The sequence below is a fragment of the Thunnus albacares genome, chromosome 22 (assembly GCF_914725855.1).
Source record: "Thunnus albacares chromosome 22, fThuAlb1.1, whole genome shotgun sequence".
In the NCBI taxonomy this organism is placed as follows: domain Eukaryota; kingdom Metazoa; phylum Chordata; class Actinopteri; order Scombriformes; family Scombridae; genus Thunnus; species Thunnus albacares.
In genome coordinates, this window is record NC_058127.1 from 3,122,219 (window position 1) to 3,134,872 (window position 12,654).

At 35.8% G+C, this 12,654-nt stretch overlaps 1 protein-coding gene across 1 annotated transcript; it reads right to left on the reverse strand.

Moving 5' to 3' along the window:
- Positions 1 to 3,623: 3,623 nt before the first annotated feature.
- LOC122974431 (L-amino-acid oxidase-like) lies at positions 3,624 to 11,532 on the reverse strand. Its single transcript, XM_044342459.1, has 7 exons — positions 11,478 to 11,532; positions 9,888 to 10,111; positions 8,983 to 9,095; positions 7,684 to 7,885; positions 6,925 to 6,993; positions 6,530 to 6,666; positions 3,624 to 4,725 (listed from the first exon to the last, which is right to left on the reverse strand). The coding sequence occupies exons 1-7, from the start codon at positions 11,530 to 11,532 to the stop codon at positions 3,915 to 3,917; spliced, it is 1,611 nt and encodes a 536-aa protein (XP_044198394.1). The 3' UTR covers positions 3,624 to 3,914.
- Between the last annotated feature and the right edge of the window lie 1,122 nt (positions 11,533 to 12,654).

Consider the following 12,654-nt stretch of genomic DNA (forward strand, 5'->3'; position numbering starts at 1 on the left):
GAAAATGTATTGTTCTGGTTGTTTTACCGAACAATTTTATGTTTTTACAAGTAATTTTTCATGCATTTACTATGTTGTGTATACTGTATGTATTGGAATGCTTATGTGTGGTATGGTTGAGTTAAATTTTATGGAGACTGAGGATTAAAATGCCATCCTGAATTAAACAAGCTTACTATTGAACTTTAATTGATTTTATGTTTCTCATTCTTTTGTTTGATGTTGTTCTGATGCATTTATTTGTCTCATGTACTGTATGTACCTGCTCACTATTAAATCCAGTCAATAACTCTATAGTGTTTACCAAATTTTTCACTTCTTTAACTGATTACAGCTTTTCTTCATCAGAAACATTCAGGAGATCCTCTGGAACATGTTAAACAATGGTTATAAAGGCTAGATGTAGAGGTGGGTGGTGTGGATAAAGTCTTGTATCATGTTTGTATAATTTTCAATCCATGTCTCCTATAAATTAATTGAATTTGATTTCAAATTGAGTAATCAAAAAGAGAGACAAAAAGACATGACGGACAACAATTATATCCAAATGGAGGAAATAATGTGATGTACACTATATATTAAATATACAGCATTTTCATTGACATGATGAACAGAATAAAAATGTACCAAAAAGAGTATTTGTAGACAGATAAACCTGTGTGTATTTGTTAGTGTGGTTGTTTTTGAGGTTTTGTTGTAAATTGGATTTGAGGTTTTTATGTATGTTGTTTGTTTACTTACTTAATATTTTCTATTTACATATATATCTATATCCATAGGCGCCTGAGCAATGGAGCAAATGGAGCAAATGCAGCCCCATTATTCAATTAGGGAGAGCAAAGTTATGGTTTTGCTACCCCACTTTTTAACTTTTTAAAATAAATGTCTCATCATACAGTCCCTGCAATCAGGTGATTATATTTAAGCAGCCTATGTCAATGATCCTTTTTCTATTTTCAGACCACCCTTTGAGTTGGTTCAGTCCAACCCATCGGTGAGAGAGAGACAGACAGACAGACAGACAGAGCAGAGTTTTTCCACACACAGTGTCTGAATTAACAAACAGTCAAATGTTCTGCGGTAGAAAGTAACTTGTTCAGACTTCTGCAAAATACCCTGCTTTAGCTTCAATTTTAGTCTTGGTATATGCCGCACTTAGTGGTAACTTGTGCAATTGGCTTTGAGTTGGCCTCCACGGTCATTTTCCACAGCCCAATTGAGTTCTTGATGAAGGATCTTAGTGTCCTGTTGATGTTCATTTCCAAGCATTCCAGTATCCATGTGTGTGGCATTGAGTCATAGGCCTTCTTGTAGTCAATCCAGGCGGTGCACAGGTTGGTCTGCCTGGTCTTGCAGTCTTGGGTGACTGCTCTATCGACCAGTATCTGGTGCTTAGCTTAGAAAGCCTAAAAAAGTATAAGTAAGCTATCATAGACAAGAATTATGTGCAGTGGCTAAATAAATAATAGATTGTTGTGTTTCAGATTGAAAATGAAGAAAATATAAACTTTTTTCAGTATTTCAACATTGTCTTGGTTTCAACTTGTCTTCTTTTCTTTTCTCCACCTCAGGCCACTAAACAGATATGTCAGTCAACTCTTCTTCCTCCTCCAACTCCTCCCTTGGTTTTTCATACTACTGCTTTGACTCTAGAGCTGTACTGCACATCTTGACAGCTTTTGGAGTCACCAAAACCCTCCTTCTCCTCCCTCTCTACATCCTCGTCCTCTACTTTGGTCACCAATAATGGTGGCAGCAGCGCTCCTTCACAACAACGACCCACTCTGACATCTTCACCTACAACATGGCTGCCATTGGGCTGACCTCTGTGTTGTCGCATGTCCTCTACCTGTATGGCTCGTTCACTGATCACCCAGAGGTGACAACAGTAGGGTCTTATGCATCCTCCATTGTTTTTCCTGGAGAATTGTCCTTTCACTGTCTGACCTGTGTGGAGCGCTACCTGGCTGTCATTCACCCCATCATCTACCTGGGCCTGAGAAAGACGGGCGGGGTCAGGATCAGCAAATAGTCAAGACGAGGGCTGGATTGGATTCGAGCAAAGTCAATTCCCTAGTAAATTTCCCTATAGTAGGACTGCAGACAGTAAATTAGAGCTTGTTATGGCTAGTTGTGGCAGAGAAAGTTAGATTTGACGTCAGTGGATAAAACAAGCGAAAACAGCACATTATATTATCTGCATATACAACAGTCTTAGAGTTTTGTTGTGATTTTGGTGACCCAAAATTACTTTATTTTCAGCTTCTCTCAGAAATTGTAATACAACTTGCAAAGGGGTGTTACATTTGATTTTAACTCATCTGTACAAATTTGTGTTTGCACATTCTAAACTTACTTTTGCTCTCAAATCAATAACCAGTGTGCAGAAATTCAAACCTTTGATTTTAACACTTGATTTTTTAGTTATTATACATTTAATTTACATTTACAGCATGTCAAAGAAAAAACAATGCCATTTAACATGTAAAATCTTTAGTATATCAATGTTTGTCAGTAATTTAATTAACCCATATTAAAACTAATATTCTCATATTGATCAATTGTCCATTGCCTGACAATTATCTCTGCCTATTGGCCAGAATTGCTGAGACGTATAGCAAAAGAGTCTTGAGAGGACAAGGACATTAATTACTAATTAGTGCACACAAATTAAGTAATTCAGGCGCACAAATTTGAGAGCACAAATTTCTAATTTGAGTATATAAATGATCTAATATGAGAGCATGGATTAATAATTTGAGAGCACAAACTACTAATCTGAGCAAACAAGTGAGCTAAAATGAGAAGACAATAAACTAATTGAAGAGCACAAATTTGTACACACAAATGAGATTTGCAGGGCTCTGTATGAATGTTTTGGAAAATGGCTCTTAACTTTCTGATCTGTTTCCTCATTTGCCTGCTCTCTCTGTATTTACCATCTATCATGCATGTTCACACACATTATGAACTGTCTGTTGCTACATACACACGCTTAATAACGCAATAAAATATTAAGATCAAAATATGAGCCATTTGTTGTGGTTTTGTGAATATTATGATTTATTGGATGATATTAGCATGTTTTGCCGAAGTTTGCGTTTGGACTGAGTGGCTTCTGAAAAGGTGAAAGATCCTGACAGATGCAACAAATAAAGCTATGTGTCCCTCGGCTGATCATGTGTGACAGAAAAGTGTTAAAAGTTTACACCACGGTGGCAGGCAGACACAAGTCAAATTATGTAATGACCTCTAAACACCAGGTTTGAAAATGTCAAAGCTGCATTTAAAATTGTTGTATAGACTGACAAAAATCATAGAGCACTTCTTGCCTGTTAATAATCTGAGAGCAATTTAACCATTGATTTATTGAAGAGGCAGTCATACAGGACATGCTTTAGCAGCAGAAGGCTGTCTTAATTGATATCAATGAGCCTTAGTCTGCTTGAACACTTCTTATTATTTGCATGAGTTGAAAAATGTACAAAAAAAGTTAGGAAAAGTTAGTGGTAGTTCTTGTTATTGTGCACCTAGTGAATATGGCAGACAGAAATAACCATGACATAAACAACAAGCTTTTTTCTGTTTCTGTTGAGATTTTATAGTTTATTGTCTGAACGTTGACAATGGAAGTTGATTATAAGAGTCAGTTATGAGTAACGCTGGCACACAGGTGAGTCTGTGAATAAAAAGTAGTATAAGGAACAATAATCTGGGGGTGTGGATGGATGCATAGAATGAAGACACAGAATATCTCTGGTTCTGCTACATCAATTTTGAGTCTTGAGTCTTTAAACTGTCCATCATGAGTCCAACAGTACTCATGCAAGCTCCTACATTCTGAATCACAGATGTGATTCTATCATTTTGTCACCACTATAATACCAGTGGCCCTGAAATACAGATTTATGACCCTACAGCTCATCTCGGTGTTGAGTTCTAGCTGACTCTTTGTGCGCCTCTTTGTTAATGTTTTTAGCGGCCCTGATTGCAGATTTCATAGATGTCTCGATCCAAGCGTGAGGGAAGGCTGTGTGTTCACCAGCAAAGTGCACCCTGCCCTCCCTTCTGAAGAGCTCCTTAGCATACTCCAAGTGTTGGTAGGGTGTGAAGAGAGCGAAGGCACCCAAGCTGTAAGGATCAAGGCTCCACTTCTTCACTATGACTCCCGTGCAGAGAGACCTGAGAGACCTGATGGGCTTGCCGTGGATCTTTGCCAAATCTCTCAGAGCCAGTTCTTTCAGCTCTTCATCGCTCGCACCTAGGAAGAGGAGGGAGTCATCAGACCAAGTGTAAGACGCCAGGAGGACGCCAATGGTCTCATTTCTCGGGAAATCGTGGCTGGGGTAGTAGATGTAACGAGTGGACCCATCGGTGATGCTCTTGCCTCCTTTGATGCCATCCTCCTCCCAGAACTTCTTCCTGAAGGTGAGGAGGATTTTAGTGGAGCTTTCATAGTGGACTGCCCTCAGGGCCTCCATCTTTCTGATGGAGAGAGGTGGATCAAAGTCTATGAAGAGGGCTGCTTTGGCTGTGGTTGTTACCAGAACAACGTCAGCAGGAAGGTCCGTCAGAGAGGACTGGTTGTCTGTCTGGTACGACACGATTACACCTTTATGTGACTGCCTGATGTGTTTGACTTTGGAGTTGAAGAGGATGGGGACATCGAGGACAGTAAGAAAAGCTTTCGGGAGAAGATCTGACCCACCAGTCACTTCATCATACCTTCAAAACAAAAAGACATATTTTTATTCTCATTAAAATGATCATAAATGTTTTCCTGTGTGTTGTTTGTATGTATTTTGTAGTGTTAATACTATTAGATGAACCATTCAGCAGATTCTACCTATGGTCATTCACTTTCATTCAGCATGAATCTACAGCAACTACAGCATTTAATTTATGATATCCCAGCCAGCTGCTTTGATTGTTCCCTGGCAGACATCACAAGGGTGCAATAAAAAGTAAAAGTGTAGGTCTTTAAAAGTCTCAAAAAGACTTTTAAAGAAAGAAGACAAAAAGACAAAAAAAGAAATCCTTAGAAGGTATCAAAAAGTCTGAAAAGTAATGAATTTCATTGGTTGCTTTAGACTGTAATGTAAGTTATAAAATGTTTTGTATCAGATTGCTGGCAGGCAAATGTTATACACCTATAAACTAAAATTATAAAATTAAATTAATCTAAATGAATTCATATTTTTTCACTGTTTAATCCATTCATATATTTTCTGCTGTTTTTCTGGGTCTGGGTCACATTCATTTATTAATCATCTCATTGGGAATTATTGTAACATACTGCTGGAATGTGCTAAGAATTGTGATTTGGTAATACATGATTCTAGGCCATATTGTCTGTACTAGTTCTCCACTATACTTTCATACTTAAGCCTGTATGACCAAAGTGAAAAAGGTATTAAACTGAATTCTATTAAAATGGTCTTAAGCAGTCTTGGTGAACTCTGCAGAAACTGTGTATATGCAGGTTGTTAAAGCATCAAACATTCAACACAACAATGAAGTAAAGCAGAGCTAAAGATAGACCTGCCTGCCACTGTTTCACTTTGTTCCAATAAAGCTGAATTAATAAACCCATAAAAGATTCAGAAAAGCAAATCAGTAAAACTGGCAACTGATGGTACTTTTAAGTCTCCAAGGCGCAGCATCTGAGAGGTCACACAGCTCTGTCAAAGAGGGTAACTATTGCTTGTGTGCAAAAGTGGTTTAGCTGGGAATGTGGAAAAGTTATGATCCTTTTTGAATCCTTTTCAAAACTGACTCAATGGAGGCATTCAAATACATCAAATAAGGTGCTTTTTGGATCTCCTGAAAACCCTTTCTCCAAGCTGTCTGACATTGAAATTCTGGGGACTGTGTCCAACAATTTCTGTAACTTTTTAAAACAACACAATCAAAAAGAATGCTGTGTGGTTTGTCAGGTGTGCAGAGATAAGAAAGATACATTTACAGGCTTTTTAGCATCAAATTCCATCTTTGTGTTTCCTCGGACAGTGTTTCCCTGTTGAGCTGCGGTGGAAGTATAGTAACAAAAAGAGGGACTTTGGCATTAAAAAGACTGTAATGTTGAAAGATATCTACTTTATTTGTCTCATTTGGACGCTGAAGCTTCATATTAGCTTCAGATAAACTTTTAAATACATTTTTGCACAGAAGGAGGACTGTGGATTTTGTCCCCCATCACTTCCATTGTAAGTGCATTATGAAGGGATCAGTATGAACAGGAGGAATGATTACAGCAAGAAAACATGTTTCAATGTTCATTTGGGCTCCTGACTGTTGTTTGAAGACAGAAATTTTGAACCTGTCCTTTAAATTATTTATTTTGTTTCGCATTTTTAATCCCACATGCGAGCATGTCCATAAACACTTTTGCGTTAATATGTGGTTGGATAATGCTTCGTACGAACTAGATCTTGTCAAGCATGCCCTGATTTTAAACTAAAGGACTTATTTTATAACATCTTTAGGGCCAAATGTAAATGCAAAAATGCATTAAATCAGGTAATCTTACGTGGTGCTGTCGCTGACGTCACTCTCAATGTAGATCACCTCAGTCAGAGCCAGGTGCATTAGGCTCTGTTCATTGAGTAAGTCTCCAATCATCCTCACCGCTTCTGCACTCAAACCACTTTCTTCTTTCAGATATTCCTGTTAAACAAAACATTATTATTTTATTCTTTCAGTGCTCTATTCCTCATTCATAACAAATCTTAAACTGAAACATTTTCAAAATTAACATTAGTTAACCTTTAAATGCTCTGTAGAATTTGATATACTCTCACAAACAATCCAATTTGTTGTTTAAGAAACACTGTTTTTACAATTACTTTCTACACACAGTCTATCACACAGTCTTGTGTTTCAAGACTTCTTTATATGATTTAATGAGATCATATTGTGCTTTACCTTCAACGAATAGCGGTCATATTTCTTCAATGCCGCTCTGCAGCCGTGTGCCTCCACTTCATCTTTCACCTAAAGAAAATATAATTTACATGAAAACACCCACTCACACATTACCTACACCTAATTTCATAGGTCTGTTTAGGCCCGAAACTGAGTTTTGAAAAGTTTTTGTTGAAGATTTGGGATTTGAGACACGTTCTTTTAGTTATACTGTGTTGTATAGATGCTTACGGCAATGCAGGAAATAAAGTAACTAATTAAGCATTGAATTGGTGATTTGCAGGTCAAAACATGTCTAGACGTCTGGGTTAAAACTAGGCTAAATTTGGTTGATTTTTTCTTTTACACCTAGGTTACAAATTTAATTTTTCATTTATTATATTCCAACTTGTATGTAGGATAAATGCTTTTAATGCTGCTGTGTCTTCTAAACATCTAAAAAAAACCTTTCGGACAAATTTTGGTGAGTTTTAACCTAAAAGACAAAATGACTTTTGACCTCCAAATTCCCAAATTAATGCTTACTGGAAACTTGCTGTATATAATAATAATCTAATAAAACGCACACACAGAAAAATTGCTTTCAGCCCTGGGAAGAGAGAAACGGTGACAGTTAGAGGGCTGTACGGTATCAATAAAGTCAAAACTCAAAAACACAAACAGGCAGGAATAAATGTGTACTTTGGATATAGTTTCTCATCTCCTACTGGTATCAGACACTCCTAGTATACATAGAAATATTTCTCCATCCTTTCACACCTTCTTCAAAGCTTGCTGTAGCAGCTGATCGGCTGACTTCCCCCTCTCGGTTTCTGGCAGTTGATACTTCAGGATGTCAGGGTTTGCTTTCACAGCGTATGTTCGCTTCCGCACCCCGTTGACCAGGTAAAAAGTGTTCATGTCCTCCATAACAAATTTCTTCAGCTCGACCCCCAGCTCTTTAGCAAACCAGCGGACGATGCTGTTAAGAAACAAAATAATAACTTGTGACTAGAAAATCCCTGAAGTTTGGAAGATGTGAGCTAGGACAGTGAACGTTACTTTTGTGAAACAGCTGCTTGAGCAAGACACTAAAGGATGGCGTCTAGTTTTAGTTATCTAAAAGACACATTAGTAAGTAGATTGGAAGACTGTTTGTACATCACTTAATCATATTTAGCTATTACTTATAAGAATTTATTGGTGTGGTACTTCTGCACTGTGCACCTCCAAAACATTATATATGAAAGAGTGTTGGATTTTCTTTTGTTGATGATTGAGTTTCTCTATTTTGTTATGGCCAATGATGGAATGTAAAATGTATTCAGGTACTATACTTAAGTGCAATTATGAAATATTTGTACATCTAATTTATGCTACTTTATACTTCCATTCTACCACGGTTCAGAAATATTCCCCTTTTTACCCCAGTACTGTAGTTACTGGGTACATTTCATCTAGATTTTACATGCTGATTTTACAGATTATGTATTCTCTATATTTTTAAATATTTGTAATCAATCAATTTAGATCACTTTGTAGAGACCTGTTATCACTTTGAACAGTGTCAAAAGAGCAACATTAAATCCTCTTTGATTCAATGTTTTAAGACATCAAAAAATGAAAAATTGCAAGGGCCATTGATACTCTTTACAGAAAATCTGTGTATACATATAATAAATATAACACCGGAGTAGGGCTATTTTGCATAATGAGTTTGTTTGTTTATTTAACAAGGGCAGTGCACATTGATAAACATTGCTGTAAATGCACCAGAATTATCCAAGAGGCTATTTTTCATCTGTAGTCCCTGGACAGATGTTAAATTAGTAGTGTCTTAAGTAGAGTAGCTTTACTTTAGATACTTAAAGCACATTTTTCAATTAAAATTCTCAGTGGTTTGACTCAGAAAAGACTTTGAATTTGATACTTTTACTTGAAATTAAGTATTTTTATATATTTTATTTCATATTACATTTAGAAATTTGAATTTTGAAAATTTGAATAGCTAAAGGTTGGAACACAACTGTTTTGTAGCAAAACAGTCACAGACAAAATTTAAGACATGGTTTGACTCACAGGTGAAAACTTGGGATCCTCATGGCTCCCAGTTCAGCATACCAGCCTTCTTTGTCATTCCTGTAGGTCTCCACTCGCCCTCCAACTCGACCACTGGCCTCTACCATGGTTACCTTGTTTTAACAGATAAAATAAGTAGTTAGCACTGGGTGTTTTCTGTCAAATGAGACATTAATAAAAGAATAAATAACTGATTTGTTATATTATGTGATACAGTATGTATGGAATTACAGTAAATTTATGTCATGGTGGACATTTTAAGATCAGAAAAAGATTATTTGCAAGACAAAATTATGTTTTGTAGAGCAACTACAAAACATAATTTTGTTAAGTATAATTTAATTTAAGAAACATGCATATTCTATTCTGAATCCATTAATTTGTGTTTGGATTACTCAGAGAACAATAACAACCTCTCTCACTCACTAGATCCAGCATTCAGAAATGTGACACTGATATAATACTGTATCAAGAGCATTTTGTAGTATATTCATAAAATCCTCCATGCAGTTGGCATAGAAGTAAAAATTACTGATTTGACATGAAAATAATGTTTTCTTTTGTTTTCCTTTTGCATAAGATGATAATTATGAGTGATCAATTAATTGCAGTGCACATAAGTGGGAATTTCACATCCCTCTGTGCATGTTTTACCCGCTGTAGCCTTCATGTTAATGTAACAACATGAATTTTAGACTTGTGCCATCTTAAAAGTGCTATGGAAATGTTACGTCCCACTTGGTAAGATTGCATTTTTGAATTTATGCGAAGTGACGTGTGCTTAGTCATACATAAGACTCTCAAAAATTGTCATCACATTCACATTTAAGTAGTGTCTTTTAATATCTTTCTGCCCCCTAGTGGCCAACAAAAGATGAAAGCAGCTTTAAAGTATCAACATGTACCGTGTGTCCTGCATCTTGCAATAACTTTGCAGCCGTCAGTCCCGCCATGCCAGCTCCAACAATAACCACATGATGAGATGTGTTAATGTGTGGAAGGCCGGACTTCACAGTCCGAAGCAGCTTGTCATAGTCTTTGTCCTCCAGACAATCAGCCAGATGTTCCTTCAGGCTGACAGCAGCAGTGCAGCTGTGGTACAATGTGAGCAGCAGCACACTGACAACAACTGGAAACACACAAAGAGAAAATCACACCACTTACTCACCATTAACAGGGAACTTGTATCAAGACTTACAAAGCCAAAGTCATGTCAAGTAGTTTTAAATTGTGGTGAGACACTAAAAAAAAAGCCTGAATTACAATTATTCCACGATACAGTGCTATATACAAAATATGTATGTATTTCACTTGGTTTTAATGTCAATATTAATACAGACATATATTTGTTGCTTTATTTTATGATTATGTAATGTGCTGATAATTTCCTTGGAATTTTTGTAAAAAGTACTGTGTAATGTGTAGTAATTACATGGAAAATATAACTAATTCCATTTTTATTTTCAGGAGAAAAACAAATTCATGGGTCTTTCCATTAAAAGCAATTCTTCCTTAACATGAAATCAGTACTACTACTGCAACTGAGAAATAAAGCTGGATTTTCCACAATGTAAAGCTGAGTGGCATTCTTTGTAGAGCTGCAATGACTATTTTGATTCATCATATTGGTATTTTAAGCAGAAACATCAAACATTTTACTGGTTCCAGTTTCTCAAAAGACATTTGAAGATGCTGCCTTGACATTTTATAGATTAAATTGATGGATCCAGAAAAAAATCAGCAGATTAATTGATTGAATGAAAATATTTTTTTCTATTTTGACACACCTTGTAGTGCGTTATCACTCTAAGACTCTACAATGTGACCCACGAATGAAGAATCTTGTGTCTACCAAATGGTTTTATTTTGCTGTAATGTACATTATCCTACTTGGTCATACTAAAGATATTAAAACATTTGCCACAAGGTGATTTAAAATTAGCCAAAATAATTGTACAGCCTTTGAACAGCTAGTCCATCTTGAACTGTTGCATTGATAATGATCTGTAAAGTGTAAAGTGTCAACAAACATGGATTGGATCTCTGTGTAATGATTGAATTCAAACAGCAGTGGGCATTATTTCAAATGAGTCAAAAAAAACTGAAAAAGTTCCAGTGACACATACTGTATCTACTCCTGTGAAATTCAGTCAAAAATAATATTTCCTTATTTCATCATGCAGTGATGAAATAAGGCTGAAAAAGCAGAAGTTCACTGCCACTTTCTTTCCTGGGTCAAAACCGCAGACAAGGAGGAAGCTCAAAAAAACTGACGACAGTGAAATTTGCACGCACAGCACATAATTAGACATAAAATCAAATTGCAAAACCAACTTTTATAAACCTTTAAGCCTCCACCACTCTGTAAAACATCACAGAGGGGCAGTTTGATAGTTTAATTCAGATTATTAATGATTTTTTTGGAATTATAAAAGATCCTTGTCACCTCTATTTTGTGTAAATGAGAGAAAACAATACTGCTGCAAAATACTCACATAATTTCCACGTCACTGCATGTGGATGCATCTCAGTTGAGAAGTGAGTCTTCATCTCTTTGGTGGCAAAAGAGGAAGAAAGAGAAAAAGAAACATTCAGGAGACAAAATGTGTATATCCTGGAAATTCCTGCCTGCTCAGTGTGACAAGCTGTGTCTCAGTCAGTTAGATATCATTTTCATTACGTTGCTTTCTATATGATTTTCTTAATAGTACAGTTCATTGACAGAAAAAACCTGAAACAGACAATAAGAAATACACCAAATACTGAATTCTCAAAGCAAATTTCTAGTAAGGGTTGCAGTATTTTATTATGAAATGTCTACAATTTCTGTGCACATACATTCATAATATATTAACATGATTTTACACTTTACACTAAAATATGTTAATAATATTTTTTAATATACTGTTAAATTTTACATGTGTTGTTTTCATTTTATATTTAAAATATTTACTTTTACAAATACTCTCTATTTTATGTATATATTTATTCTATGTATTATTTTATGTTGTATGTTTTTCTTTGTCTTGCTGCTTTTTTTTTTGTACATTCAGTACCAGTCAAAAGTTTGGAAACACTTTCTCTTTGATTGATCAAGTTTGTGTTTGTCCATAAATCCTTTTGCATAAGACGTCCATATCGTCTGAGTTTATCCAAATATCCTGAGTTTCTGAATTGACAGTCTCAAAATTTCTACATTTTGGAAATAAACTCTTCATTTACAAAATAGAAAAAACAATTACATATAGTTTTTTATAGTGAAACATTCATAGTGAGATTCTGATAATCCTGGATGAAACAAAAGATTCCTACCTTTCAAGGAGCTCGGATGTTACAGTGACCTCAAGTGAAATCATTGCCTTATATACATGACTTTGTTTTTAAACTGGAATTTTTTCCCACCTGACTGCCGTGACCATAAAGGGCATGAATTCCTGTTTGGTTTTTTGATCAGGGTTTATCTTTTGGTTTCATTATTCACCAGCTCATGCAATCAGTCAGGTGATCTACAATAACTGTTTAGGTCTCATGATTGGATTTTTTTTAGAAATTCTTTTTTACTATTACTCAACATCATCACCAAGGAGATCAATGTCATCTGATGGGGTCCTTGCCAAAAAGAACGGCAATGAGGAAATACAAGAGATCACTCATTCATTCATTTTATTTCAT

What these genes read in the sequence shown, in the direction of transcription:
- LOC122974431 (XM_044342459.1), bottom strand. Translation starts at nt 11,532, where the DNA reads ATGAAGACTCACTTCTCAACTGAGATGCATCCACATGCAGTGACGTGG. An exon ending in AGGATCCCAAGTTTTCACCT is followed by an intron (nt 7,886 to 8,982) that starts GTGAGTCAAACC and finishes GTTTCTTAACAG; the next exon opens with CATCGTCCGCTGGTTTGCTA. An exon ending in TACAGCAAGCTTTGAAGAAG is followed by an intron (nt 6,994 to 7,683) that starts GTGTGAAAGGAT and finishes TATTTTCTTTAG; the next exon opens with GTGAAAGATGAAGTGGAGGC.